This window comes from Ammospiza caudacuta, chromosome 5, assembly GCF_027887145.1.
Source record: "Ammospiza caudacuta isolate bAmmCau1 chromosome 5, bAmmCau1.pri, whole genome shotgun sequence".
NCBI lineage: Eukaryota > Metazoa > Chordata > Aves > Passeriformes > Passerellidae > Ammospiza > Ammospiza caudacuta.
This window is the reverse complement of record NC_080597.1, coordinates 43,616,879-43,642,849: the sequence shown is the minus strand read 5'-3', so window position 1 is coordinate 43,642,849 and position 25,971 is coordinate 43,616,879. Positions and strand designations below refer to the sequence as shown.

Genomic DNA, 25,971 nt, shown 5'->3' with positions numbered 1-25,971 from the left:
GAGTCAAAACAATTCATGGTTCACATGCTTGCTTATCTTCCTAAACGTTTAACTAAATCTTTGGTTGATTGGGATCCATAGCTGCTTTGGACACTTTCACAAGACTTGGATCTTATGAGAACAGCAACCCTTTCTTTCCTATGTACATGTGAGTCATCACTGTACCATTTCCAGTTCTCATAATCAAGTTGAACACAATCTTTATACAAAAATGAAAAATTGCCAATGCAGAACATAGTCTCTACAATAGTAGCTTACAGGTTATTTGAAAAAAAAAATCAATAAATAAAAATAAATTTGTAAAAGACAAAGAAAACACAGAGGGAATACTGGTTTTAAATTAAGATATAATAACCTTACTCTGTATTGCTCACTAAGAAGATGAGAAGTCTGAGCAGGCTATTTTTTACTATTAACACTAACCGGGTTCGTATTTACACCCAGAAACCAAATAGATTATTTTTCCCTTTTCACCAACTGTTGTTTCTATCACCACAGGGTTTTTAAACCTAGTTCTAAAAAGGTGTATGTTATATTCTGATAAAGCTATGAAACTGGTATGCATCTAGTAATTTTCAGAAAAGCTATTGTATATTTGAAAGTAATAAATATTACCAATAGTACCATTGGATCATCATGAATAAAGTGATTTTTGTAACACAAGCTGGTCATAAGGGACAGGGGGTTGTTTCTTTTAAAGTGCAATTTATCCAGATTCAATAGTTTTGTTTAGCATACACTTTGACCACCAGAGACAGAGGATGTAGAACTATTTCTGCCACTTGAAGGTAACAGAAGGAGCACTCTACAGGCCGTGGCTTATACGTGGCTGAGAAGTTACTGGTGCACTTTGAGGATTTGAGTTCACTGAAGTACGTCACCAAGAGACTTGCTACACCCCTAAAAATCCTTGTCAGATCTCAGACATTGTGTTTGCCTCAAGAACAGGAAGCTCAAAACCATACACATCTCAACACTGACAAGCAGACTCCTACAAATCCAGACACTGAGTAGCTCCCCCCACCCTTTTAACTCAATAAAGGCGGAAAAATGGAGACTAGATAAATTTTTAAAAACTAATCCAGTCTGTGCCATGATCATCTGTTTCTGGTTTAGTTAACAAGCTACATTAGTCCGACCAGCATTTCCAGATTCTCTCCTAAACCAGGTAACACATGTCTCTAGAAACACTAGCAAGCAGCTTTCAGGAAAGGAAACAAAGACACAAGGCAGCAACCAAGGATCAGGCTGTCTTACCCCCAAAAAGTAAAGTAATTTGGTCCTTAGCCTCTTGAACAAACACATTATGATGGTCTTTGTTTATTCTTGGGATTTTGAGATCAGCCTAATGCAATTGTGTATCAAAGCAAGCTCTGTACTCTCGGCACACCACGATCAGGAAAAATGCTTCATCAGAACCATCCTGGCTGCACACTGCTGAAGTGCAGAGCAGGGAAGGCATCTGTGCCACCCTTATTCCCCTAATTTTCTCTAGCTGCTCTTTGGAAAACGTAATAATGGACACAGTAGGAGTACATATTTTATTGAGAATGAAATTTGCTTTTATTTTAGATTTAGGATAAATGTTACTTTTTCAGATGTGCTCAAGCTCTGTTTAAACGCCCCAGGTAACTGCAAGGCCATGGATGCAGAACACACTGGCCAGGCACAAACAGGAAATGTAACTCAACTGTCCTAGATCCACTGTGAGCTCAGCACCTTACGTAGCAGCTACAGTAATTTAATTAAGTGCCTCTGACTGCCATGGTCTGACCTTTTCCATAACAACAAGTAAGTCCTAGATATCAAACTGCAGAATCATCTGCTTAGAAACATCCTCTACCCTCTTTCTCACATTTGAGCCACTGCACAGCTTATAAGAGTGAACAGTTTTACAAGGAGAGTGTTCTCTCAGCTGTGAGGGGAAGAGATCTACAGCCAGTCCAATGCATTATGTTTTTCCATGTCCACTTCTTAAAATTAATTTTCTAATTAATAAAAAGATCCAAAAGCAGAACTTCCAGAAAGTTTAGAAATCACATGCACATTCAGATTTCATTTAAAAAAAATCCCAGCCCTAAAAACTATCTAGATCTCTCTTCTACACAAAAACATGTGCAGACTGTCTAATGAACTAAATGTTTCACTGTAAGAAGTCTTGCAAACAATTAATTAATGTATCATAAGTAGGTCTCCATGTACTTATGTGAACACAATATGCCATAGCTATACACAGCAAACCTTTAATTAGGTAGCCCTGAAAATAAGCAAGACTGGTTCCTTCAAGGATCCACAGCCAGAGGTCCAAGGCAGAAAGGCTGGGCAGAAGGGATGCAGGGCACACTGCTCTTCTTCTTTTGTGGGAAGTGAATGGAAAGGCACCAGAAACACTTTGCTACTAAAAAGTGTCATTGTCTGAAGTGGGGTAGGAGGGATGTGTTACTAAGTTCTTCTCAAGCTAAAAGGAGAATGCAGACAAATTGACCATCTGGGTAAAACTCAGATACAAGCTGAGAGTTTTATTTCTTTAAGTAAGCTTGTGATTAGGATCATATGTCATTTACAGGGCTAAAAATGTATGCACAATGCTCCAGAATGCAGAATTCTATAACAAGTGAGGGGGAAAAACCATTAATTTATGTCCATTGTGCACCATTGTTAATACCTTGAGTTCTATATTTTACTTAAGTTTTAAAACAAACAAAACCCTCAAACATGAAAAATATCTTACATATTTACTTCCTCAACACCAGAAAGGGATATGAATACTGCATCCACCAGCTGCAATTCCTGATTTTGTGTTACACAAGCTCCAGAGCATTGCTAACTTCACTGGTGTGAGTTACAATATCCAGTAGTCAATTCTGCCTGTCTCTAAACAAACACAGAAAGCTGCAAAGTCTTGCTGATGGGAAACAGGATGGCTGCAGCCCTAAGACTTTTACTGCTCTGAAAAAAAGGCTGACACATATATGCTGCAACCAGACAACTGCAAAGCAAAAGGTAGAGAGGAAGCAGGAAAACAGAGATTTTTCTCAAAAGGCTGAATCTAAATAAATGCTACTCATGTGAACAATGTACTTTTTCTAAACAGATCAGATCTTTCCATTTTGAAGTTACAACATTAAAACTTCAATACTAGATAACAGTTTATATATGAGAAATGTTTGATCTATGTTGCTAGGATAGATTCCCCTCACACTTTATTTATTTATTTAAGCTGGGACAGAAATCTCTGATGCAGCATGTTCCACAGGAAAAAAACAAATGAACAAACTTTCCTCCAAAATTTTCTGAAAGAAGTGTATTTAAGTAGGAGACATCATAGAAGGCAGGACAAAAATGATTGACCAATTCACAGCAAGTGTAAAGAAGAGAAAACTTAAGCAAATAATTTTACTTTCACTGCAAGAGAATAGGAATGCAGAGTCAGTGACTGCATCTCCAAGAGGAATGTCTGAGCTTATCAATCTTTTAAACATCTGATGCTGACCAAACTATATGCTTTTTATAAATGACCCATATAAAAAGCATAGTTGTATTGACAGGAAAGAAAAGTTAGGTCTTGTTATCATCAGATAAAATCTTAGTCTTGGAGGCTGTTGGAGGACTGATTGCACACAAACTACTTGAGTCTCACCACAGCAGTCAAACTGCTAGAGGATGCAGTCAGATAATGTATATGAATCTATATTTCAGCATTTAAAGAATTTTTAGCTTCAGTTAGGACAAATAAGATCTAAAGCTAATATAGTAATGGTGACTTCTATTTAAACACATGATTTAGAGCAAAGCTCAGTTTGGAGCTGAAGACTTAAGAATACAAGTTAATATTTCTTGTTTTTAAAGTCATGATTTAGTTTTCACTAGATAAACCGTGAAGGAGCCAGTACTCCTCCTCTGTTTTATTTCCTCTTCCCATCACAGTGAAGGACATTATGTGCTGCAAATAAAGATTACAAGGCTATTAATATCAAGCCCATCTGTGAACCCAAAGACCTTTGCAATACTAAAATGAACATGTAAACCTACTTAAAATCTTATTAACATGCATTTATATGGCACACATACTGTCAAAGACAAGAACAAGATGGTTATGAGGAGAGACATGAAAGAACACGTGACCCATAACAGGCAAAAAAATTCAGAGGTGAGCAAGCATGGATAAGAATTTAACTATCACAGTAAGTTTTAGAATGCCCATTTTTACATGGAATTCTGGACTGGAGCTAAGCAACTTTAGTATTATTTGCATCATGGGGCCCCCAGAGTGGAAAATGCCTCATTCATTCTTGTTTCTAAAAACAAACTTTGAAAAGCCTCGATGTTTATATCATCTGTACACACCATGCTTGCATGACAAGCCTGTAAGGAAATTTGTGGGGTGGGGATAAGGAGGAGGGAAAGGAAAAAGAGACATTATCAAGGACTGAAGACAGGAGGAAAGTCATCTGCAGCAGTCAAATGGAACAAACCTAAGGTAACAATCCTCTACACAAATATACCTCACATAAAGTAACCACAAAAAAAAATAACTACAATGTAGTCTTTAAAGACAACACACTTGCTATGGATTTTTCATCTAGGTAATTTGTTTACTTTTAAGACAAAAAGAATTCTCTCTGTTACCTTTCATTTTTCTTCCTACTTTTAAAAACACTGGCACTAGCATTTAATAATGGGTAACACCAAGAAATTCACCTCGAAGTACAGTGGGCTGTATAAAACCTTCCCATTCTATTTTTATGCACTGCCAGAACCCTTGAGCCAAACCAAAAATAATTCCCAATGAAACAATAAAACAAACATTTTATGGGTAACATATTTCAGCTTTGTTTTCCCCAGCAGTAAAACTTGTTTTCTAGTATAAAAAAAAAGTAAAAACCTCCAGAACATAAAAGTCTGTAATGTAAATTCAATAGAATTTACAATGCACTTTACTATTGATGGCAGTAACTCAGGCTTCTTCCATACTGCATCACAATAAATAACTTAAAATGAGTTCCCAGCTACATACATACACTATTTATGTGTAGATGAGACAAATATAACACCTGGCCTTTTATTATTAAATATTTTCACTGAAGTGCAGTGAACCTTAAATCAGCACTCCCCTGTTCACCATAAATGCCTAAAGGTATCAGGCACCCATAAATGCCTGAGGGTATCAACAGCACAGAGTCAGAGGGGTCAGGAGGTCTGAGCTGACCTCTGGCACACCTTGGGCACACATTCCACTGATGCTGGTGAGCAATGATGGACAGGTTAAGTGCCCAGGTTTTCTACCGACTCTATTATCAGGCACATGTTGCACACAGCGCTACCTGAGTCCCAATCCCTAGCACGCCCTACTGCCAAAGCCACAGCTGCTTATCAGATGGAAACCTGGGCATGCTCATTCCCTCCTGTTTCCCAAGGAGAAAAACACATGAATGCAGGCAGGAAGGGGACAAAGTGCTCCAACAGGCACCTTATCACTGGGAAACCTGGCCTGCTGAGCACACCTTCCCTGCAGCCCACAGCACCACCCATGCGCACAGCCACGGGCCAGTCCTGCACTCCTGAGCTATAAACCCCACAGCAAACACACACACACCCTGCACATTTCAGCCTCTCCTGTTCACACAGCAGGGACAGCAAAATGCTAATAAGCAAGACTCACTACTTAAAAACAAAACAAAAAAATTCCCCCCAAAGTTAGCCAAGTGTTTAAGATTAATGGACAGAATGTGTCTGTCCAAGGGCAACAGAGAGAGCAACTGAGTATTGGTGTTCACAAAGCATCAGATTTGGATGACTAAGCCACAGAGCTCTCAACCAAAGAAGCTTTCAGGACAGCTCTTTTGCAAGGTATTTCTGAGAATTTCTAGTGGAACCAGAACAAAATCTGGTCAGTTTCTTTTAGTTTTTGTCTCTCCAGTGATGAAACCTGCCAGAGGGACACTAATATACAAAGTCAACTTTGAAACTTCTTTAAGTAAAGACAGGGGTACTTTAACCATACACAACCTTTCCCTCAGTGAGCAGAATCTGGCCTGAGGATGTTTACAACTGTCCCAAAGTCGACTGGAATTCTAAAAATGCAGACTGGCCTCCAGAAAACCTAGATCTAAACCAAGCTGTAATTAGCATGCTATCACTTTATCTCAATCCAGAGTGTATCTGAAAAGGCTTTTTAGAATGTGGATCTACTACAGAAGTTCCTCCATTCTTCCAATACCTGGCTGTTTTTGTCCTCCTAAGGAGATCATCAGTTCAGTTAGAATCCTGAAGTCAGCTTCCCACCACCCTCATTTTCTTTTCAAAGAATAACAACAGCACTGTATCTTGAACAATGAAAAGCCACAGATCCTACACGTACATTGACTATTTTCCTTTTGGTAATGCACTCTAAGATTTGCTTGCTAAGAGTCAGTCTGTTTCTCACTGGGGTGGCATTAGGCAGGATGGGTTAATTTGATTACACTAGGTCCCATTCTCCCATCCCAGACTGATGCAGCCCTGCAGGTTCCTCTATTATTATAGAGTGCACACTCTGTTCTGACGTTGGATATTGGATATATCAGAAAACTGAACTCCTGACAAAAAGCTTTTATAACTTTATTCAACAACACACCTGAAACAATGTAAAAGAATTAAGGTGTTTTCTGGGCCATCACACATCTCTGCCTACCTGCTGCTAAGACTCTATCAGTTTCTCACAGACCAAATTACCTACAAATCTTGAGGGATGTGATGATACCTACTAAATTAGACCAAAAGATAACACTCTGTTTTGTCAGCCAATAAGCTGCATCTTTTAACCTCCTTTCACCCCTCATTTAAGGATAAGAGCTTAGCAGATGAGATACAATAACTAAATATCATAGCTTCCAAATCAGATCTGGAGACTGAACAGGCCTTTGCCAGTCTAAAACACATTGTTTTCAGTAACTTGGCAGAGGTGCTCCGAGTAATCTGGCAGGGGGGATTTTCTATATGGTGATGTAAACCACTACAAAACAAATTTGGCATCTTTCCATTTGTTTTCCATTGAGGATCTTGGTACAGATTCTGCTGTGCACACCGCTATTACAGTCTACATGCATCAAATAAACACATTATGTAAATCTCACCTCAAGATTTATCCCTAACAAATCACACTTGACTGTTAAAGTTTTATGCAGAAATGACTGACTTAGTGAAAGGCAGCAAAGCACCCTATTCATTCAGTCTTGACCTTAGCTAGGCTTTCAACAGAATCACAGATTCAGGAATTGCATGGGACCTCTGGAGGTCACCTGGTCCCACTCCTCTCCTTAAGCAGGGCCACCTACAGCCAGCTGCCCAGGACTGAGTTCAGACAGATGTTGAATATCTCTAAGGATGCTCCCTGAGCAGCCTGTTCCAGTGTCCAGTCACCCTCATGGTGTCTTTGTAAACAAGCTGGGATTATGGATATGGGATTATTGATTAGACTACAGTAAAGTAGGCTAGAAGCTGACTGGATTGAACAACTGTTGGTTCAAGAGGTAGCAGATTATTAGCAGCATTCCTCAAGGGCCAGTACTGGGGCTGATGCTGTTTAATATCTTCATCAGGGCCAGGGCTGCCATTCAGAGGGCCCCTGGTAAACTGAAGGAATTTCTTGACAGCAAACTCATGGAATTTGACCAAGATAAATGCAAAATCCTACACCTGGAACAAAAGAACCCCATGTATGGATTATCAACTCAAGAAAACAATCCCAGGCAGGTACAGACTGCAGACTGGCTGGGTTGCAGCTGTGCAGCTGAAGGGCTGCAAGGTGGCTCAGGTACCTAGAGACTCTGTGGAATCTCCACCCTTGCAGATATTCAGAAGTAGAGTGGAGAGGGCCCTGAGCACCATAATTAACTTTCAAGTGAGCCTGGCTTTGAACAGGAGCTCAGACTAGATAGCCTCTAGACCTAAATTACTTTATGATCTGCCTCAAGCAGGTGAGGCTTCTGACATGAAGAGTGTTTAGATACTTCTCTTAAAGAACTACACACAATCACTTTCTGAAGTGGTAATACACAGGTCCCTATCACCCTCCACAACTTCTAAGAGCTGGTTTTTTATATCCTTGCAGAGCTCTGAATCTACACACACCGACCAAAAGTGAAGCCTTTACTTCACATTCTTCATAATCCAAGTCTAGATGGCAGTATAAAATACTAGATTATTAGATAAAATTGAACATAGATTAACAAATAACATGGCAACAATAGCCATTCATGCTAATAGTAAAATAATGTCTGTTGACTTTATAGGTGTTTCTTTGATCCATGGGATATTGTATTCATCACCAAGAATTTTCATATCAGGACTATCAACTTACTACATCACACTGATCTCAGTTTTATAGTACTTAAATTAATTTTTGTTTCTCATCATCAAGAAGTACATTTAGCTACCATGGTTTAGCTAACTGGCAGGAGGACAACACTAGTAAACCCACACAGGCGTGTGCACGCACAGACAGCCTTGCTTGCAGCAGCTTAACTGAGAATAGAGGAACAGAACTTCAACCCATGGACCAAAACTGAAACTTCATTTTCACCAGAATTCTATAACCACTGTTATCATAAAACTTTCTTTTACCATGAGCAAAAAAACCCGCCAAATTAGACCCTAATTCAGTACTGTCCCATGCCATATTGCAGATGACTCTGAAGGCTCATTTCTCAACAAAGGTAGAAATCTCTTAACTTTTAGAAAAAACTGAAAGACTAGAGGAGCACTACACATTTTTCACTGCCATTCTGCTTTACGTGGCACTGAGAATAACAACGAGGAGAGCCCACACAATTCTCAGAGTTTGGCAAAGTAGAAGGCAATATATCAAAATCTGAATGATGTTTCAGTGCATTGCTCAATCACAACCAAGAGATGATGATTTTCCAGTTTTCATGCTGGTGGAACTCAGACAAGTTGAACACCTCATGTTATCAGCTTTCAGGCATCTAGATATGTAAAAGCCAAAGTTCCAATCTCTCAGGTTGGATGAAAGGTTTCTGCCTACCTGCACAAAGATAAGCCAGCTGAGTTTCTGGCAGAAAAGTCATAATCTATTCCTATCATCAGAATGTTAGCTAAGTTCTCTAAAGGTATGAAAATAAGGATGTGGATAATTGCTAGTTTGCACTGGAGGGAACTGTACTTACAGGAATTAACCTCTTGCATGGATGAATAACATAATCCAATCTAATTCTGCCTTTGATGAAACCAAAACCAACACAGTTGAAATAACTAAGATTCCTCTTCTACTTTCAGATACATGGTAAAACAAGTGAGAAGGCATGACAATGTGTTCATGATCATCTAGAAAGAAGAATACAGATTTTTATTTTTTAATCACAAGCATGGATTTGATAATAGATGCTACAAATGTCTCCTTCCAGTGGTACAAAATGGGATTAGAGGAACAGATGATGTTTCTAAAGAATGGATTTTCTATCTAGTTTTATAGCTCTTCTCAGAGTGATTTAGTTTCTTGAACTGAAATCTAGTAAAGCAGTTTGGGTTTTTTTTGTTTGTTTTCTTAGAATTAAAAAAAATGTACATTAGTGTTTATTTGCATATGGATTTTAATATTTTAAATCTCTTTTGAAAAATTAGCCACTTCTCCCCAAATTTATGGTAAGAAATCACAGGGGCAAAAATTAAAATATCAATATAAGGTCAGAAAAGTAAGTACTGATTTCAGTACATTTTGCTGTAACATTTGAGACTGAAATCCTATTCTTCATCTACACCACAGGAGCTTGTATCAAAAGGTATTTTTAACACAACTACAAGTTAGGAAACACACTTCTTTAATTATAGTCCTTCCCAGAACGGGCACTTGGCAAAGGGGTCCCACACATTCTACGCTCCATAAAGACGGCCCTCTTTCTGAAATTGCCACTCAGGACGTTTCCAATTCTCAGAAACATAAGTGTTGGCAGAACTTTTACCCTGATGACACGTACGATGCTTCAGCCAGAGTGTGTTATTCACGCTTAAGCAAGAGGAACACGAAACTTCTCATAGGTTGGTTAGAGCAGCCCCGCCGCCAGCAAGCAGCCACGAAACACCACCTTCACCCACACCTGCCCCGAATTAGTTAGAACAAAAAGCGTCTCTCCTCTCGTCCCAGCGCGCTTACCTTGCACCGAGCGGCCGATGCTGTGCAGGTGGGTGAGGGAGGGGTGCGCGGCGTGCACCCCCCTCAGGAACTCCTCCAGCTCCTCGGTGTGGTGGTACTTGAAGTCCAGCGCGGCCGCCGCAGAAGCCAGGCAGAGGATGAGGATGCCCACCGCGTCCTAGGGACAGACAGATGAAGCTTTCTCCGCGGGCACCGCCGGGGCAGCGGCCAGCCCGCGGAGAGCCAGCCAGCCTTCCTTCCTTCCCTCCCTCCCTGTCCCCGTCCCCGTCTCTGCCCCGCCGGAGCAGGTGGTGCCCCCCGTACCGCGGCCGCCGCCCGCATGCTGCCGCCGCTGCCGCCGGGGCTGTGCCGCGCCGCGCCGGGCGGGGGCCGCCATCCCCGCTGGCCCTGCCCTGAGTGACGCGCCCTCCACCCACTCAGCTGCCCCGGCCCGCCCAGGGGTCGGGGCCCGGCCCGGGCACTACAGACGTCCCTCCCGCTCTCCCTCCCGCCCCTTGTCGCTCGTCCCCTCCCTCGCTCCCGCCTCGCCGGAGCTCCCACCTGCGCGGGGCTCGGCTGCCGTCAGGCGCTGCCCTCCCCGCAACTGCCCCTGCTGCTTTTCCCTCGTTTATCACCGCAGGGGGTGAGCGGTGTCTGTAGGGATTAAAAAACCCCAAACAACGACCTGGGGAGGGGTGCGAACGTTCACGTTCTGACTTTTGGTGTTGTTCCGACTCACAATAAAATCCAAGCTCCTCCTCAGCGCCTGTGTGGTCGTGGCGTGTGATCAGAACGGCAGCGCCTGGGGGACCCAGAGACAAAGCCTGCTGCATAAGCCGTGAGAGAATTTGCCTATAAATCCAACTAAATTTCCACCTTGCGCTATTTTTACTTTGGCTTTTTTGTTTAAAGATGGGTTTTTAATAGGCTTGTATTTGCTTACTAAAAGGACTGGATTCTATCTACAGAATTAAGTGCTTTTCTTGGTTCTGCGCTAACCACATTGCCTTGGGGATATCTTGGTCTTGGAATTCACCACAAAGGCTCTTTCAGCACCTTTTGTTGTCTTGAAGATTGAAAAGAACTTAGAGAAAGAAAGTTAAGCTGGCTTCCAGCAACAAAAATTAGGATAGTGTCTGCATTTATTTTAAAATATGAATGTGGATATAGCTGAGTATTAGAATGCAGCTACTTGTAAATTCTGTACAATTTTACTGAGAAAAAAAGTTATAACACCAGTGGGATTTCATCTGCTTTCTTCTGAAATTTACTATGCCGGTTAATGTCAGAAAAGGATAATAAAGGAAATGAACCTAAGAGCCAACCTCAAATAACAAGTCCTGTATTCCAAATAGAAGACACTATATTTAACAGAAGTCCTTGTTAAACAAAATGTTACTGTTAAATTTATAAGTACCTTTTTTCTTTTACCATGAAGTTTTAAGAAATAAAGCTTGAAATTATATTTTTATGCAACTATCTGTAGTATCCCAGTGTACCAGAGGAACATATATCTGAAGATGCAAGATGTCCACATCCAGACCTCACTTAGTTCATGGGAAGGACTTCCAAATCATATATGACATACAACAAGGGATGTATGCAAATTATAAGGCTACTTGATTAAAAGAGATGTGTAATATTATATTTCTGCTGGATTGGGTTCCTTGTAGTATGGTATTCTGAGGGAGGGGACAGACCCAGGGCCTTTCTCCCATACACTGACTCCACCTCATTTTAACTTTTATAACTTGACAAGACCCTCTCTCTCTTATTCACAAAACAAAATTCTTGTGAGACTTAAATATGGATGTCTTTTACATTCTGTAAAAAATATAAAGTTAATAGTTGATTTTGGTTATAGTTACCTACTATGTGAAATGGGAGAGAAACTGTGGGGTTACGCTGCAAACATGTCTCCAGAGAAGCAGGAGGAAGAAGTCGAGTATGTGAGCTTCATATTTTATTTGGCTACAATATACATATTTATAGGCTCCTTCAGTGATGATCTGGTCACACCACTTGAGTAAGCGGGGAAGAAAATACACTCAGGTGGTAATCCCACATAAACCTACCTGGAAACCTTCCCAAGATAATCACATGAAATCAGAGAACTCTAACTTTGAGACAGAGTAGGGTGTTGGCAAGGCAGTAAAAATCACAAGGGGTGTAAAAACCTCAGTGAAATAACTGAAGTCACCTTTGATGCTGGGTAATCGCGCAGCGTTATCTCATTTGGAAATTACACCACCCTCACACGTAGCCAGCACAGTCATGGTTAAATGAGAGCATTACTGCATATAGGAGTGTTCAAAATGATAGATTGTTTCTGTGCCAGGTGCTTGCGAGTTAAGACAAGCCAGGCTCTTTGGCAATATTTGAGTTACATGTGGCAGAATCTAAAACTTTTTTTTCCCCCCAGCCTGCACAAAATTCAAAGAGAAACTTGAATCGCTTTTCACAAGGTCAGTTTTAGCCAGCCTGGGCTAGTAATGTTCTGGTAGACACAGTTGTGGGTAAAAGTCAAAGATCAAAGATCAAATCCTGCTTTTAGTGAAACTGAACCAGCAGTAAATCTCCCGTAGCACCAGTGGCCCAAAGTCAGGGACTACGTGTCCGAAGGTGACCGCAGCTGTTGTCAGCAGCGGGCAGTGACCCTCCTGAGGAGGTGACACACACAGAAGCCAACTCCTCCTGCTTTAGGAAGCATCATTCTCCTCTCAGCGGCATTCCAGACCGTCCATCCAGAAGTATTCAACCGGTATTATTTAGGCTAGCGCCTGAGCGTGGGATTTGCGGAGAAAAACCCGCAAATCTTTTTTACGTACGGTGTCCGCAGGGCCGGGCCCCCGGCGCGGTGCTGGGAGCGGCTGCGTTGCCCTCTAGTGACAGGCACAGAAATTCCTGCCCAAGCAACAGACAGCTACCAGCAGCTCCTCTCGCAGAGGGTTGGGCTCCACCCAGCACCGACGCTTCATCGGCGCGGATGAGATGGGTAACGGCAGAAAAAGAATCTTCTGGAAAAATATGCGGCTTTGGAGAGCCATTCACACAGGAGGCCTTGGAATTTGAAATCTTAATCAGTGTTTTGACATCTTTCATGCAGGATTCCTGCACTTTCCAAAGATCAGTAAGAAAAAATAGGTGCATTGCATTATAACTGAGTGTCAAAATATTTTTGGCTAGAAATTCAAAAAGACGTCACTAACAAAGATTAAGTTTTTACGAATCACCACTGCTGTTGAAACTCTCATCTGAAATCATGTCCTAGGAATACACACTACAGCCACATGTTCTCTACATTGATGTAACATTAAGGACCTGATAATCAGATTTCTCTGGGGGAAAATCACAATTCTCAAGTGAGTTCAGACAAGTGATGACACAGACATATCAACTTGATAAGACAGCACAGCCCTGGATTAGCATAAACCCAGATACAAATCACCTGAATAAACATCAATGAAACCATTCTGATGTATAATATCTGCACTGGTGAATTAACAGGCTGATATTATTAATATAGATAGATTAGATAGATTCCCTGTAAGAAAGAGCACTAAAATATAGAAATCTCTCAAATATTCACCAACTAATTAGTTGTCTCTACCACGCTGACAGTTCTCAGCATATTTGGTTCAAAAATCTCCTCCCCCTCCATCCCAGCATAAGAATTACCCCTGGAGAAGAAAGGGATGCCCTGCTGTGTCTCGTAATCTGCAATTAGAAAATGATCCCAGGGGGAACTATTAGCAGCTGGTACTGTTTAGAGCTGTCCAGACAAGCCTTGGAGAATCTGGAACCACAACCAGCTGCCTGGCAGTCCTCTCACTCATCCCAGCTTGCAAACAGCAGGATCTGCACACAGCAGAGATTTTGAGCTACTGTATGACAATGTGCTGTCATGTGCTATGGTAGAACAGGTCCGTTCTGCTCCACAGGGGCTTGAAAGTGGAAACATGATCTCATTCAAGACAAAGGTCTTGAGTGATGTGTCTTGGGTATTATAATGCAATTGTAGCATTTTTCAGCTTTATCTTCCTCCTCTTAAATTGGTTTATACTTGTCCTTTCAACAGTCCACACAGAATTAGATGTAATTTGATAATAAATTATCCTTGGAACAGCAGAACACCTGAGGAATCACATGTCCCTCGGTAGGCAAGGGCATGGTACTAAGAATAGGAAAGCCAGAAGGGTTGAGTGGCACAGATGCATCTCAGGGAAGTAAAAAGAAGGAAGATGAGGAATGTCCATAGAGGTGAGAGTGGCCTGGAAGTGGAAGAATTGCAGATAGTGTGGTTGAGAAAGAGCAATTGAGAAGATTTTGCAGGTGAGTTCATAAGGAAAAGGGCTGAGAGTAGTCTTTCTGCTCACTAACATCTTGCTAATCTGACCTCAGGGTTACAAAATTTGAGGGATTTAAGATGTTGACATAGCATCTTGTCAGGTCTGCTAATTTGTATATGAAATGCATTGCGGTTAATACCATGCAATTTACAGAGATTCTTCATAGCTGATTTCTTGTTGATATTAAGCAATACTTCTGAGCAATCTGAAAATTATCCCAAGAACTGGACTCATTTGAGCCTTAGCTATTTGGAAAATTTGTCAAGCTTTGAAATAGCGTTTTGCCATTTTTGCTAATTACCTTCAAATTAAAATATGTTTTAATTGCCATTGTCATGAACAATGCAACACTCTTACTTATAATGATGGCAAGTCCGTCTCCTAAAATCAAAATTCCTCCAGGCTATTTAGCATATGTGTTTCAAGTAAACAATGGTGCCATTTCTTCAACAGGAAATTAGGATCCTTTTTAGAAAATTTCATTGTGTAATGAACCAATCCTTTATTTCTCTGCACTGATTTATGCATAATAGGCCTCTACACAGACAACTGAGTAAACAGTGCACACTGAAATCTCAGTGAAAAGTGCATGTTATGATGTTTGGCACTAACCCTTTTCTTTTGGGAAAGAAATGAAAGGGGAGCTTTCCAGATATACAATAGCTATAGACTTGCTGATTGGCTGTTTAAAAATGAATGTTTAGTGGTGCAATAAACAAACATGCCACTTGTTGGACCGCAGCGAAAGCAGATGGCAAGAATTCTTCGGTTAATCTGTACTGGCTGTGCACTGGTTAGACTGTCCTTTATTGAGCCATATGGCTCTGTGTAGGCTCCATTTCTCTGAAGATATGGGTGTGGTTTTGTAACCAGCTTAAAGTAACCTAAAACGGAGCTGTGTCTGAGAGAGGCTGCCCTGCTGCCTCTCTTTTGCCAGTGTGAGCCCTGGAGCAGCTGTGTGGTCAGTGGGATTGGGGAATTGGTGCATCTGGAAGCTAACCCAAACACACAGACCACTGAAAGAATCCCTGTTTTCACCTGGCTCAGCTGCCCAATCCGTGCAGGCGCTGGCCTTTGCTGGGGGAGCACAAGAGCCAGATGGCTCCTGGAGAGGGAGAGTGAGCTGAGGCTGCACTGCTGGCTGAGGGGGGGCACATGTGGGATGCCACAGGTCGAAAGAGGGTGTCTCTGGAAGAACAAGCTGAGCTTATGAGAGAGAGAGACTGCTGTGCTCTGCCTCTCTCCTGGCAATGCTCGTTCCCTAGAGATACATGAAGTGCTGTCACTCCCCTCCCCCACTAATGGCATGGGAATATTAATGCTGAATGTAACTATAGAATAATTAGTGCTTGTCAAGCAGTCTTGTAATGCCAATTAAACTGAAATTTGAGAAAAAGAACCCTCTAACAGATATGGAAGCCTCTGCTATGCATAGTCTTATACCGTGGCCTGTTTTATCTAGAAAATGATGATAATATAAGAATAGTTCCTCCAGCCACATGAGCCTTCCCAGATGACTGTCAAGACATAAACCTTATTAATGTTGTCTTGATCCAGACAGTATTTACAGACACAACAGCCTGCATAAAAGAGCACTGGAAATAATAACTTTCATTCACAAATCCTTGTAAGTGAAAGAAAAGCTGCTCCCATGGTGGCTAGGGAAGCTCGCTAAAGAGCAGCCCTTATCAAGACACAACCTGTACAGCAAGGATCTTCCAATACTCAGTATTAGAAGGTAGTTTATTTGAGGTCTTGAATATCTTACTCAGAAAATCCAAAATCAGGATGAAGAAAGTTGTCTTGCGGACAGCAGAGAATTTTTTCCCTGCTAGTTAATCTTTTACAGAATTATTAGAAAACTATAAAAGTAGACAAGGTTTTATATGAAGCAAGAAAGACCAGGTAAGCCTTAATTTTGTCTTGGTTCACTGAATTTGTATATAATTGAACTTCCAATGTTATTTATTTGCAAATAAATAACACTTTTGAGAGCTTGCTTTATACTTAAACTAGATCATGAAAAAACAAATGTTTTATTACAACAACTCTTCCCTAAAAGTAACCCCTCAGCAATCTCTTCTGCCAAATCCACACACAGAGAAGATATATAGGATAAGGGACACTTTAGTGTTCTTGGCACATCTTTGGTATGGATGTTTCAAAACAACATACATTACAGTAGGCTTGAGCAGAGTCATCAGGCACCAAACTGACATCTGAGCAATTCCCAGGCTGGAGCAATTTCCTGTACCAGATACAGAAGGAGACAAATCTTCAATGGGGTTCAATATCTCAATTTTTATTTTGCTAGTATATGGCTCTGTAAATATAATATAAAATTCTGTAAGGGGAACGAGGATTTCAAGTGTTTAAGAAAAAGTAGTTTCATGTAATTTGCATTAGTAATCCTTGTTGGCAGTCTCACACACAGGAAGCCTGAAAATACACAAGAAAAACATTAATTCCCCAGAGACCCTGAAGGAGGTCTCTAAATTAAGATAACTTGAAAGATATCCTCATTTCAAGGCATGTATTCAAATCCCCATAACAGATAGCAAGGCTGAATATTGCATGAACTGCATAGACTGACAAAACCTTTTTGGTAGTTGATTGTTGTTCATATAATTTTAATTATTGTTCATCCTACAGGGTTTTAATGCTTATCTATGGAGCCTTGATCTGATCTTTTCATTATACAGAGAGTAGCTTTTTTGAGCCTCTCCTTTGGACTGCTCCCATGCAATCCTAAATTCTTGGGAGTCTGATATGATTGAACTGTTGAGAGAAGTATTTGATATTTTAAACTATCTTGTTACTGGCTGATACTTCAAATTCCACTGTATACTACAAACATTTCCATGGATTGCCATGGATATAGACATTTGGTCATTAAAAAATTTACATTTCCCATATTTGCCATCTTTGAACATTAATTATTTCGCCTTGTCCTAATATTCGTAGGTCTGTTGTGCTTCAGGATTTGGCATTATTGCAGAGTAACTATCACAATTACAAATGTACTACAGTATAAGCTTAATGTGATTGCTGGTTTACAGAGTCATGGTACAGATCTTAGATTCATGGCGACAGACAGATGTTTTATAGGACTGGAATGTTAGCCAGTTCTCATGTGAACTGAAGAGAGTTCTTCTTTTAACTATAATTTTAAAGACTAGACTTAATGTAAAGGAGAATCTGAGTCAACAGAACTTGCATCATTTCCTGATCCTATGATGTAGGTCATATTAACTTAAACTCAGTTTTAAATTTTTTCTTGGTTCCCTTAGATTCATAATTTTTGAGATTGGACCTTTAAATTTGGCCTTGTAGACCAAATGTAACCAAAATATGTGACCACTTTATCCAACTTCTGTCTTTGTCTTTAAACAAAGAATTATTTCTTTTCACTGCATGTGGAAACACAAAATATATTATTCCTTGAGTAAATTTATATCTAGGACGTGATTCCTTATAAAGAACCAAAATTTATTTCTTCCTCTCCAACCAGCATTGTCCTAATTACTCTTGGTAATTCTGGTGCTTTTGTCTAGATCTAGAATTACATAAAAGATCTCTATGTGTTGTCCAGCCTTTACCCAGCTGTAAATAGAGAATCTGAGCCAGTAAATCACACAACCATATGTTCAACAACTTTAAACTTATACCAAGGTTGTCTTGATTTCAGTCACAGTTAAGATGATGTCTACTGTCTCGTAGGAGATGGAATAGGCTTGGGAGCTTTCATATTGGGGCATCTACTGTTCTGGAAATGTCTGCCTTCTGTAGAGTTTGCATAGTTTTGTATTAAAATAGAGATGATCCATGAGAATTTGAGAATTAAAGAACTGGAAATGATTTTTCTTTTGCTCCATCCAAGATTCTAGACTCAGTTTTGCATTGTCCTATGTTGTCATTTATGTATATAGAGTAATTGAAGAGTGTGCAAAAGTAATAAATCAGCATTTTTCATACATTTGGCAGTGATCTATTGGTTGGGATGCAGATAATATGTCCACTATCATTTGGCATTCTGCAAAGACCATGCCCAAGTAGTAGCTGGCACAGTGCTGTGGTTTGGATTTAGTATGAGAATATTGTTGATTCCACAATGATGTTCTAGTAGTTTCTGAATGCCCGCCTTGAGTCAAGGACTTTCCAGCTTCCCATGCTCTGCCAGAGAGGAGGTGCGCAAGGAGCCAGAGGGAGCATGGCCAGGACAGCTGACCTGAACTGCTCAAAGGGGTATTCCACACCACAGAGTGTCTTGCTCAGTATATAGGGTGGGGGGAATTTGGACAAGCAGGGCTGATCGCTGCTGGGGGACTGGCTGGGCACTGCTCAGTGGGTGCTGAGAAATTGCACTCTGCATCACTTGTCTTTCTTGGGATTTATTCCTCTCTCACTTCTTATCTTCCTTTCCATCACTATCATCATCATCATCATCATAATCTTTTACCTCATTGCAATTACTAAACTGCTCCCTCAATGCACAAGTCTTACCTTTTTACCTATTCTCCACTTCTTCCCACTGTGAGGGACATACTCCATGGGGGAGACCTCCTCTCACCTCCCTTCTCCTCCAGGCTAGTTACTACAGCTCTTGCAAATGTCAAATATCCTTGGGATGTTCAAACCAGCAGTTTCATTGCTGTGTCTTTTGACTGTGCTCCAGGTCTTGTTGAACACCTACTTAAGAAAACCACCCAGAGATCTGCCCTGAGATTGGACAGCTCTGAGAGGATGAGTTCATGGGATAGTGTGGGCAGCGGGTGTGCCTAGGACACTGGGTACCTCCAGCATTTTGGAACGTCCCCTGAACAAGCGCAGGATCCAGAAAAACTAGGAAAACACTTGGAAGAGGATGCCACCAGCCTGGCAGTTCCAGAGAGACGCAAATCACTGCAGTGTGCTGGGCCCTGGCCCATGAGCCCAGTTCAACACTAATTCAGGGTCCCCAAGGGAAAAGGATCTGCCTGGATTTGATGGCAGTGACAGGCACTGCAGCTGCTGCAACCCTGGCCCCAGGCCCTGCAGCTGCCCCGGAGCACCAGCCCTGCTGGTATCAGTCACCCCTTCCCACCAGGAGAAATGGACACAAGAGAGTTTGTTTAGCAAAGGAGAACAGAGCAGGGCCCTCACAAGAGCAGGAGGAAGAGGTGGAACAAGAGGGAACCACTCAGTCCCTGTCTCTGAGAGAGCTGTGGGATATGCAAAGAGATTTCAGCCACCACCCAGGTGATCACCTGACTGCTGGGATGCTGGGGAACAGGGCTGGTAGCTTGGAATCAGGGTAGGGAAATCAGGCAGCTGGGATCACCTTGTAAGGAAGGGGGCATTGACAAGGTGATTGGCAAAGGGCCTCAGCCTTCAGGAGGTGACTCCTGTGGAGTGTGAAGGAAAAACCAGGAAAAAGCTGCAGGGACACTTTAGGTTTCTATGCTACTTTTTTCGTGAAGGGACTTTTAATCTAGTTTTCCACATGAAAAAAATCCAAAACAAGGAACAAGTGTTCTGTCCTGTGAAGTGTCACCCTCTAATGTCATGGCTCATGACTAATGACCTAAGCTCCTTGTTGTTACTTATTCCTTATTTGCAAAGAAAGCAGTTGGTCAAATTCAAGTTTCCACAAATGAAAGCAAGAGCCCTCAAGTTCCTGAGACATAGAAGCACTTATGTAAGGCCTGAAGTAAATTGAAACAGATTGAGAATAGGTTTCATAAAGAAGGAGATACTCAGAGTAAAAAGTATTTATATTAAATAGTAGAATATAAAGAATGGCTGGATGTATGTGGAGAAATGACAATATCAGAACACTAAAGTAAAAATACTTAATTATTAATGAAGGAAAAATATTAGAATATTAAAACCCAAAGCAAATATACCAATTTTTTTTGTAAATCATGGAATTCAGACCCTGAGACTAAATGCATTCTTGGAACTGGCTATCTTGACTCATTCTTTTCTCTGTAAAAAGGACAAACTCAATAAATCCTACTTAGACTAAAAAAATGGAACCTTAGATTCATCTCTATTTAATACACTCAGGCTGTGCATGATGTAAATTGACAGATGTTACAAATAGTAAAGGCAGAACAAAAGAGCCTTTCATTAAAATTTCCTATGACAAACTCTCCTATCACAGAATGATAGTGTCACTTCATTACAGTTAGAAAAGACTTTAAATTGAATCATCAAATAAACCGCTTATCTTGCTAGTGTAAGGCTGCTCCAGGGCACAGAACAGAGTTCGAATTAGCCTTGTTTCACCTTTGGGTCTTTCAGCCTGTAGATTTAAGCAAACATCAAAATTCCTCTGTTCACTTAAAACACGTTTTATGAACATTTCAAAATTACCTTCCCAACGCTTTAGGAAAATGAGACACTAAATTCTAATACACAAGAAGCATATAGAGACTCTGTGGTTACATCCTGCAAACAAACACAGAAAAAGAGAGTATGTTTACTACAGCCCTGCGTGGGGTGCTGAAAATTCTGCTTTTTGTCTAAACTGCTGTGTAGTCAATTTGGTCTTTTCTTACAGGTACTCTGAACTTAATTCTGTAATAAATGCTGTAGCTCTGCTGATGTTACTGTAGCTGCACAAATGGCATGGTAAGGCAAAGAAAGAAAAATGCAGACAGGGGATTTAAAATGTGTGAGCATATTATTCAGGAGGATTTATTAGTTTTAAAATATTGTTGCAATTGCCAAAAAGTGTTGTTACAATTGAGAAGAATATTTTGCCAGTAGTACAGGATAAGGTCCTGACACAAAAGGTTAAGGTGGCCCTTCAAATTTCCTGTGAAACATTGTTGAATCCACTCTTATGTCATGCTGAGACTGCTGAAGATAACTTGGGAACACCAGGCTCTTGCAAACTATGGTGCAAATGAGTCTGAATAATGAACACATTGAGTGAAGAGTCACACGACAGCTGTCCCTCATCAAAAAATACTCATCTCTGTCTCTAGTGGCTTGTGGGCTGCCTCAAGCTGATCCTGGGTACTGCACATCTTTGTAATGACAAGGACTCTCTAGACAGCCTTTTGAACAAATTTCCTGAGAAGACTGACACATCAGGCTCCCTTACCCTTCACTTTCCAAAATCACTCTGTTTTACAGGGGTATTTATCTATGTTCTGAACAATTTAATATTGCCTGTAAGCCACTAACACAGCACCATTGCCTTCTGGTACGAGCTGTTACTGTGTTAGTGCTCTGTGCTCACAGAAATAAGCTACAGTAGGGCTTTTGTCCTGTCTTTCTGGGATGCACATCACTCCAAGCCAATCTTGTCCTTTCACTGATGCTATCTGGACTGCTCTGAGGTCTGGGACACTGCAGTTTTGTTTCCATTTCTCTGACTATATGCTTTGTGATGCTGTTTCCCACCATCACTGCCTTTCCATTCTGGTACACATGAATTTGGCCTTAGAATATTTTTTTTTCTTTGAAGGGAAATTTCTACAAGATCTGTCCTGTTGCATCACAAACGTGGTGCTGTGAAAAACAAGGATGATCAGGGAAGTCTGTGACTCCAAGAGAAAGCAGTGCAAGGAGACATCTGGCTCCCCATCCCCTGTCTGACAGCAGGCAGTATTTCTGACATTACACACAGTATTAGTGAGGGCAACCAAAGCTTCCCCTTCAGAAAGGACTTTGCAAACATCATTTTAGATAAAAGCTTCTGATGAGGGCTGAGCCGAGGATCTCCTGAGAGTTTCCTGCTGTTTCCTGCCCGGTGCTGCAGTGACAGCTGCTGACCTGCGGATGGCCCGTCACCCCGAGCTAAGGTGTACCAAAATCAACTGCTCCTCTTGCCAAGCACTTCATTTTTATCGTCAAAGCAACTTGCACAGTTAACAAAGTCATTGTCACAATTAAAATAAAAGAAAAAGCTCAATTTGAAAATGCCTGCAGACGTGGGAAGCCACCTTTAGGAGAGATTCCAGGGATTCCCACCATGGCTGCAATATGAGTAATTTGTAATTTCTGGAAAGTTACCTAGCTGATGAATCCAGTAAAGGCAGGATGTTTTAGCATGTACCTCAGTAGCTGAGCAGGTACCTAAAGGCATTAGTTTAAAGTTAACACACAACTGCCTTTAGCTGATGGAGTTTGGTGGTCATTTCCATGATTATTGTAACTGTAATCATGATCCATCATGGAGATTATACTACAAATACAGACATTTTGGTCACTTTTTGCATTGCAAGGTTGGCCTACACTACTCATCCACTTCTAAACAATCTATAAGGCCACATATGACTGAATTAAACTACAAGCAATCATCTGGTAGCTGTAGGTGTGGAACTTGACAGATATTCTACACTGATTTGCAATTTAGGACAGCAATATCTGGATATTAAAACCATCCAGAAAGTTTTCTCTCGCTCTAATTTATCTTGACAGATAAACAACAAATTTAAAACAGTACATATTTTGGGTTACCACACCCTGAGTGAGCAAGTCAGTTCTCAGTTGTATGACCCCAATGGCAACACACTTTTCTTCTACTATTGTTGTATGTTTCTAATAACCATTAGGCTCTTTTAGCCAAAAAATAAAAGGGAGAAACAAAACAAGAAACCTAACCAACTAAACAACCAAATCTCAAAAAACTGTCCAAAACACACAGCCTGTGGCTTTAATCATATATTTCCTTTCCATCAGTTTCCTCCCACAAACATTTTAAAATATCCCCAGTATTGTCCTGTACAAAGTGACTTTTTTTTCTAACCTCAGTACTACAAAACTACACATGATGCTACACCAAGTACTTTTTTACCATAATAAGCACTTCTATAACTAACTGATTCACTTTTTCTTTTTCATAGTGCTATCCCCACAGTTCTCTCAGCTCTTAACCACTTCAGAATCAACAGCGCTTATTTGGGTTCTCATTTTAAATTCTCTCCTCTGGCTATTGTGCAGCTGATGTACCCACTTCTCTCAGATCTCTTTTATGCATGTATTCACATATTTAATTGAAAACATATATAAGGTTCTCATAGCACTACTGTCATTAAGCCTGAACATTTTTTTTTCTTGTGATAGCTCTCAGATTTGCTTACTTTGAATCCCTCATTTTAATTGCCTAAAGTTGCTAACAACTTTTTTGCTCTCTTCCAAAATTTTTGGAAGTCATGTTACAGGTTCCATGATTGCAAAAATAAATCAGCAAATGAAAAGATTAAAAAAAGAGACCTCAATAAAAGTAAATGGTTCTCTTTCTTTCATGTACCTCTTTTTTCTTTTTTTTTTTTTTTTTTTTGAGATCAGAATAGATGTATTGTATACAGATTTCTTCATCATACTGTTGGATAAGTCAATATCTAGCAGTTAATAATAAAAAAGATCCTAATATGCAGCAGCTTCCAAGAACTTCTTGTTCACTTTTCACCCCAAAATTCCACTAGAATGGTGAACACTTAAGAATGATTAAATTTTTACTGCGAATGCCTCAGGCAGACTCTGTATGAGTCTGTCTCGATAATTCCTTTCTCTGGAGGTTTTCTTTTACATGCTCATATTTCTCCAGGCTGGTATAGCTTTCCATATTCCTGTTGGAAGTTTCTCACGTGGTTTCTCTTTTTTGTGCCTTTTACTCCAAGAACAGAGAGCAGAAAATTAATTTTCTTGTCCTGAAAGGTCTGTGTGTTTAGTGGAAGACACAGCAGCCTGGTCAGCTCAGGAGCAAGCCTGATCTTTCATATGAACTACTTGCACTGACCACTAGCTGATTGCTACCTAGCTGTTAGCTAGGAACTCAAAGTTTCTAGGTTATTCCAGCAGTAGCAAGGGCATAAAAGGGAAACAGATTTCTAAAACTCACAGTCTCCATAAATTATGAAAGACATATTTTTAACATATAATTAGAATGCTGAAGATCTTTTTATGTGTGTGTATATATATATAATGAGATGTGCTTTAATTTGACAAAAACCCCCAAACCCTCTTTTGAAGGTAATTCTATCCCCATCCAGTTAAGATATTTTATTATTAATTGTCTCCCTCTCAAACTTTCAAATACACATGCAACATTTGATACAATGCCTGGAATTTACTGGCTTGGTAAAGAACAGGGACTCACCCAGTTCAGAGCTAATGGCTTTCTCTTCTCTCTGGACAGCATCTGGCAATCTCCTTCCAATAAATCTTTCTCTTCTATCTTTTTGTCACAACACACACAGTTATGAGGAATATATGATATGATTTTAGTTGATACATCTCCAGTTTGAAATGTTCTGACAGCAGGCATAACTGTGAAACTATTCCCTGGAAATAAATTTCACAGCATGAAACTGTTCCCTGGAGATAAATTATAACTGATAAATTAATTAAGATTTCCAGTCTTAGTGGTATGATGAACAGCATTCGGGAAAAAATAAAAAAGGGATTTGCAATCAGGTTTAAAAAGCAAGAACAAAGTCAGGGCCTGTTGTTGCTCAGTGAACCATTCCAGGTCTGGATTACAGCAGTTCTACAGGCTGATGTTGGATGTCATGAGAATGTTGCCCACGCAACATTATCCATCCAGTCATGACTATAGGTTATTTATCCTTTTTAAATGAGATACAGATGAAATGCATTCTTAGAGAAACCAGCTTGATGAAGAAGACATAAATAATTTAAATGCTCTAAAGTGATGATTCTTCTGGTTTTATTTGGAAATATGCCATGAACTGTGCTTCTGTGATCACACATCTCTGGTTTCCAGAACTCTTCATTCCAAAGTCACGGAGGTAAATCTGACACACAAAGACTGTGGAGGCTGTTTCTGCTCTGCCTTATCAGCAGTACCTGGGTGGGCTTGACTTGTTTTGGTTTGTACAGGAGCTTTGCCTGGTGATCTCCCTGTAGTGTACGTACAGAGCTCCTCCTAACACATGGATGTGTTACGGAAACAGCCGTGTAATCTAGTTAATGGGGCTTTTTCCTCTGCCTGACATGACCCTGGTGGTCATCAGCAAAACTGAGGTCAAGAGAGCTTCCTCTAAATGATGATGTATAGGAAATTATACAATCACATAGTAAAACCTGCCTTTGGGCTGCTGCTACGCTTGGCAGCCGAAGCAAAATAAAACCACCTTCTGTTTGATGTGTGGCTGGAGGGACTCCAGGTGGGCTGTGTGGCCTTGAGAGACATATCCTGCCAGGGTCAGATGGCTCTGGACACCCATTTACCTCCAGAGATTTCATTGAAATCCTCCAAACTAGAACAGCTGGTGCCTCAATACTTGAAAATACCATCAACAACAGGAGTCATCATTTCTAACAAGATGTCTGCCAACAAGGCTCAGCTGAAAAAAATTACTGTAGTCACTTTGGAAATTAAAATCACAGTGTCCAACAATGCTGTTAGATGTTACTTCAATTAATTCTTCTTGGCAACACTACTGGGACAGACGAATGAACCTCAAGGGGGATATTTGTGGTGGAAAATTAAGTACGAGAGTTCCCTGCCCAGATCCAGAAAAGTCTTCAGAC

At 40.6% G+C, this 25,971-nt stretch overlaps 1 protein-coding gene across 3 annotated transcripts in view; it reads right to left on the bottom strand.

The window, feature by feature from the left end:
* Positions 1-12,062, bottom strand: part of CPM (carboxypeptidase M) — a 30,079-nt gene extending 18,017 nt beyond the window's left edge. The window contains exons 1-3 of one of the 3 annotated variants that reach the window (XM_058805558.1): positions 11,998-12,062; positions 10,869-10,931; positions 10,151-10,307 (exon numbers count right to left, since the gene is read on the bottom strand). Coding sequence is in view for 2 of the 3 variants with exons in the window: in XM_058805556.1 (XP_058661539.1) it covers positions 10,151-10,307; positions 10,454-10,471 (175 nt within the window). In the remaining variant the exon portion in view is untranslated. Of the gene's footprint in view, positions 1-9,167; positions 9,260-10,150; positions 10,308-10,453; positions 10,557-10,868; positions 10,932-11,997 lie in introns of those variants that run through there. The other 2 variants (XM_058805556.1, XM_058805557.1) reach the window with 2 other exon arrangements.
* Between the last annotated feature and the right edge of the window lie 13,909 nt (positions 12,063-25,971).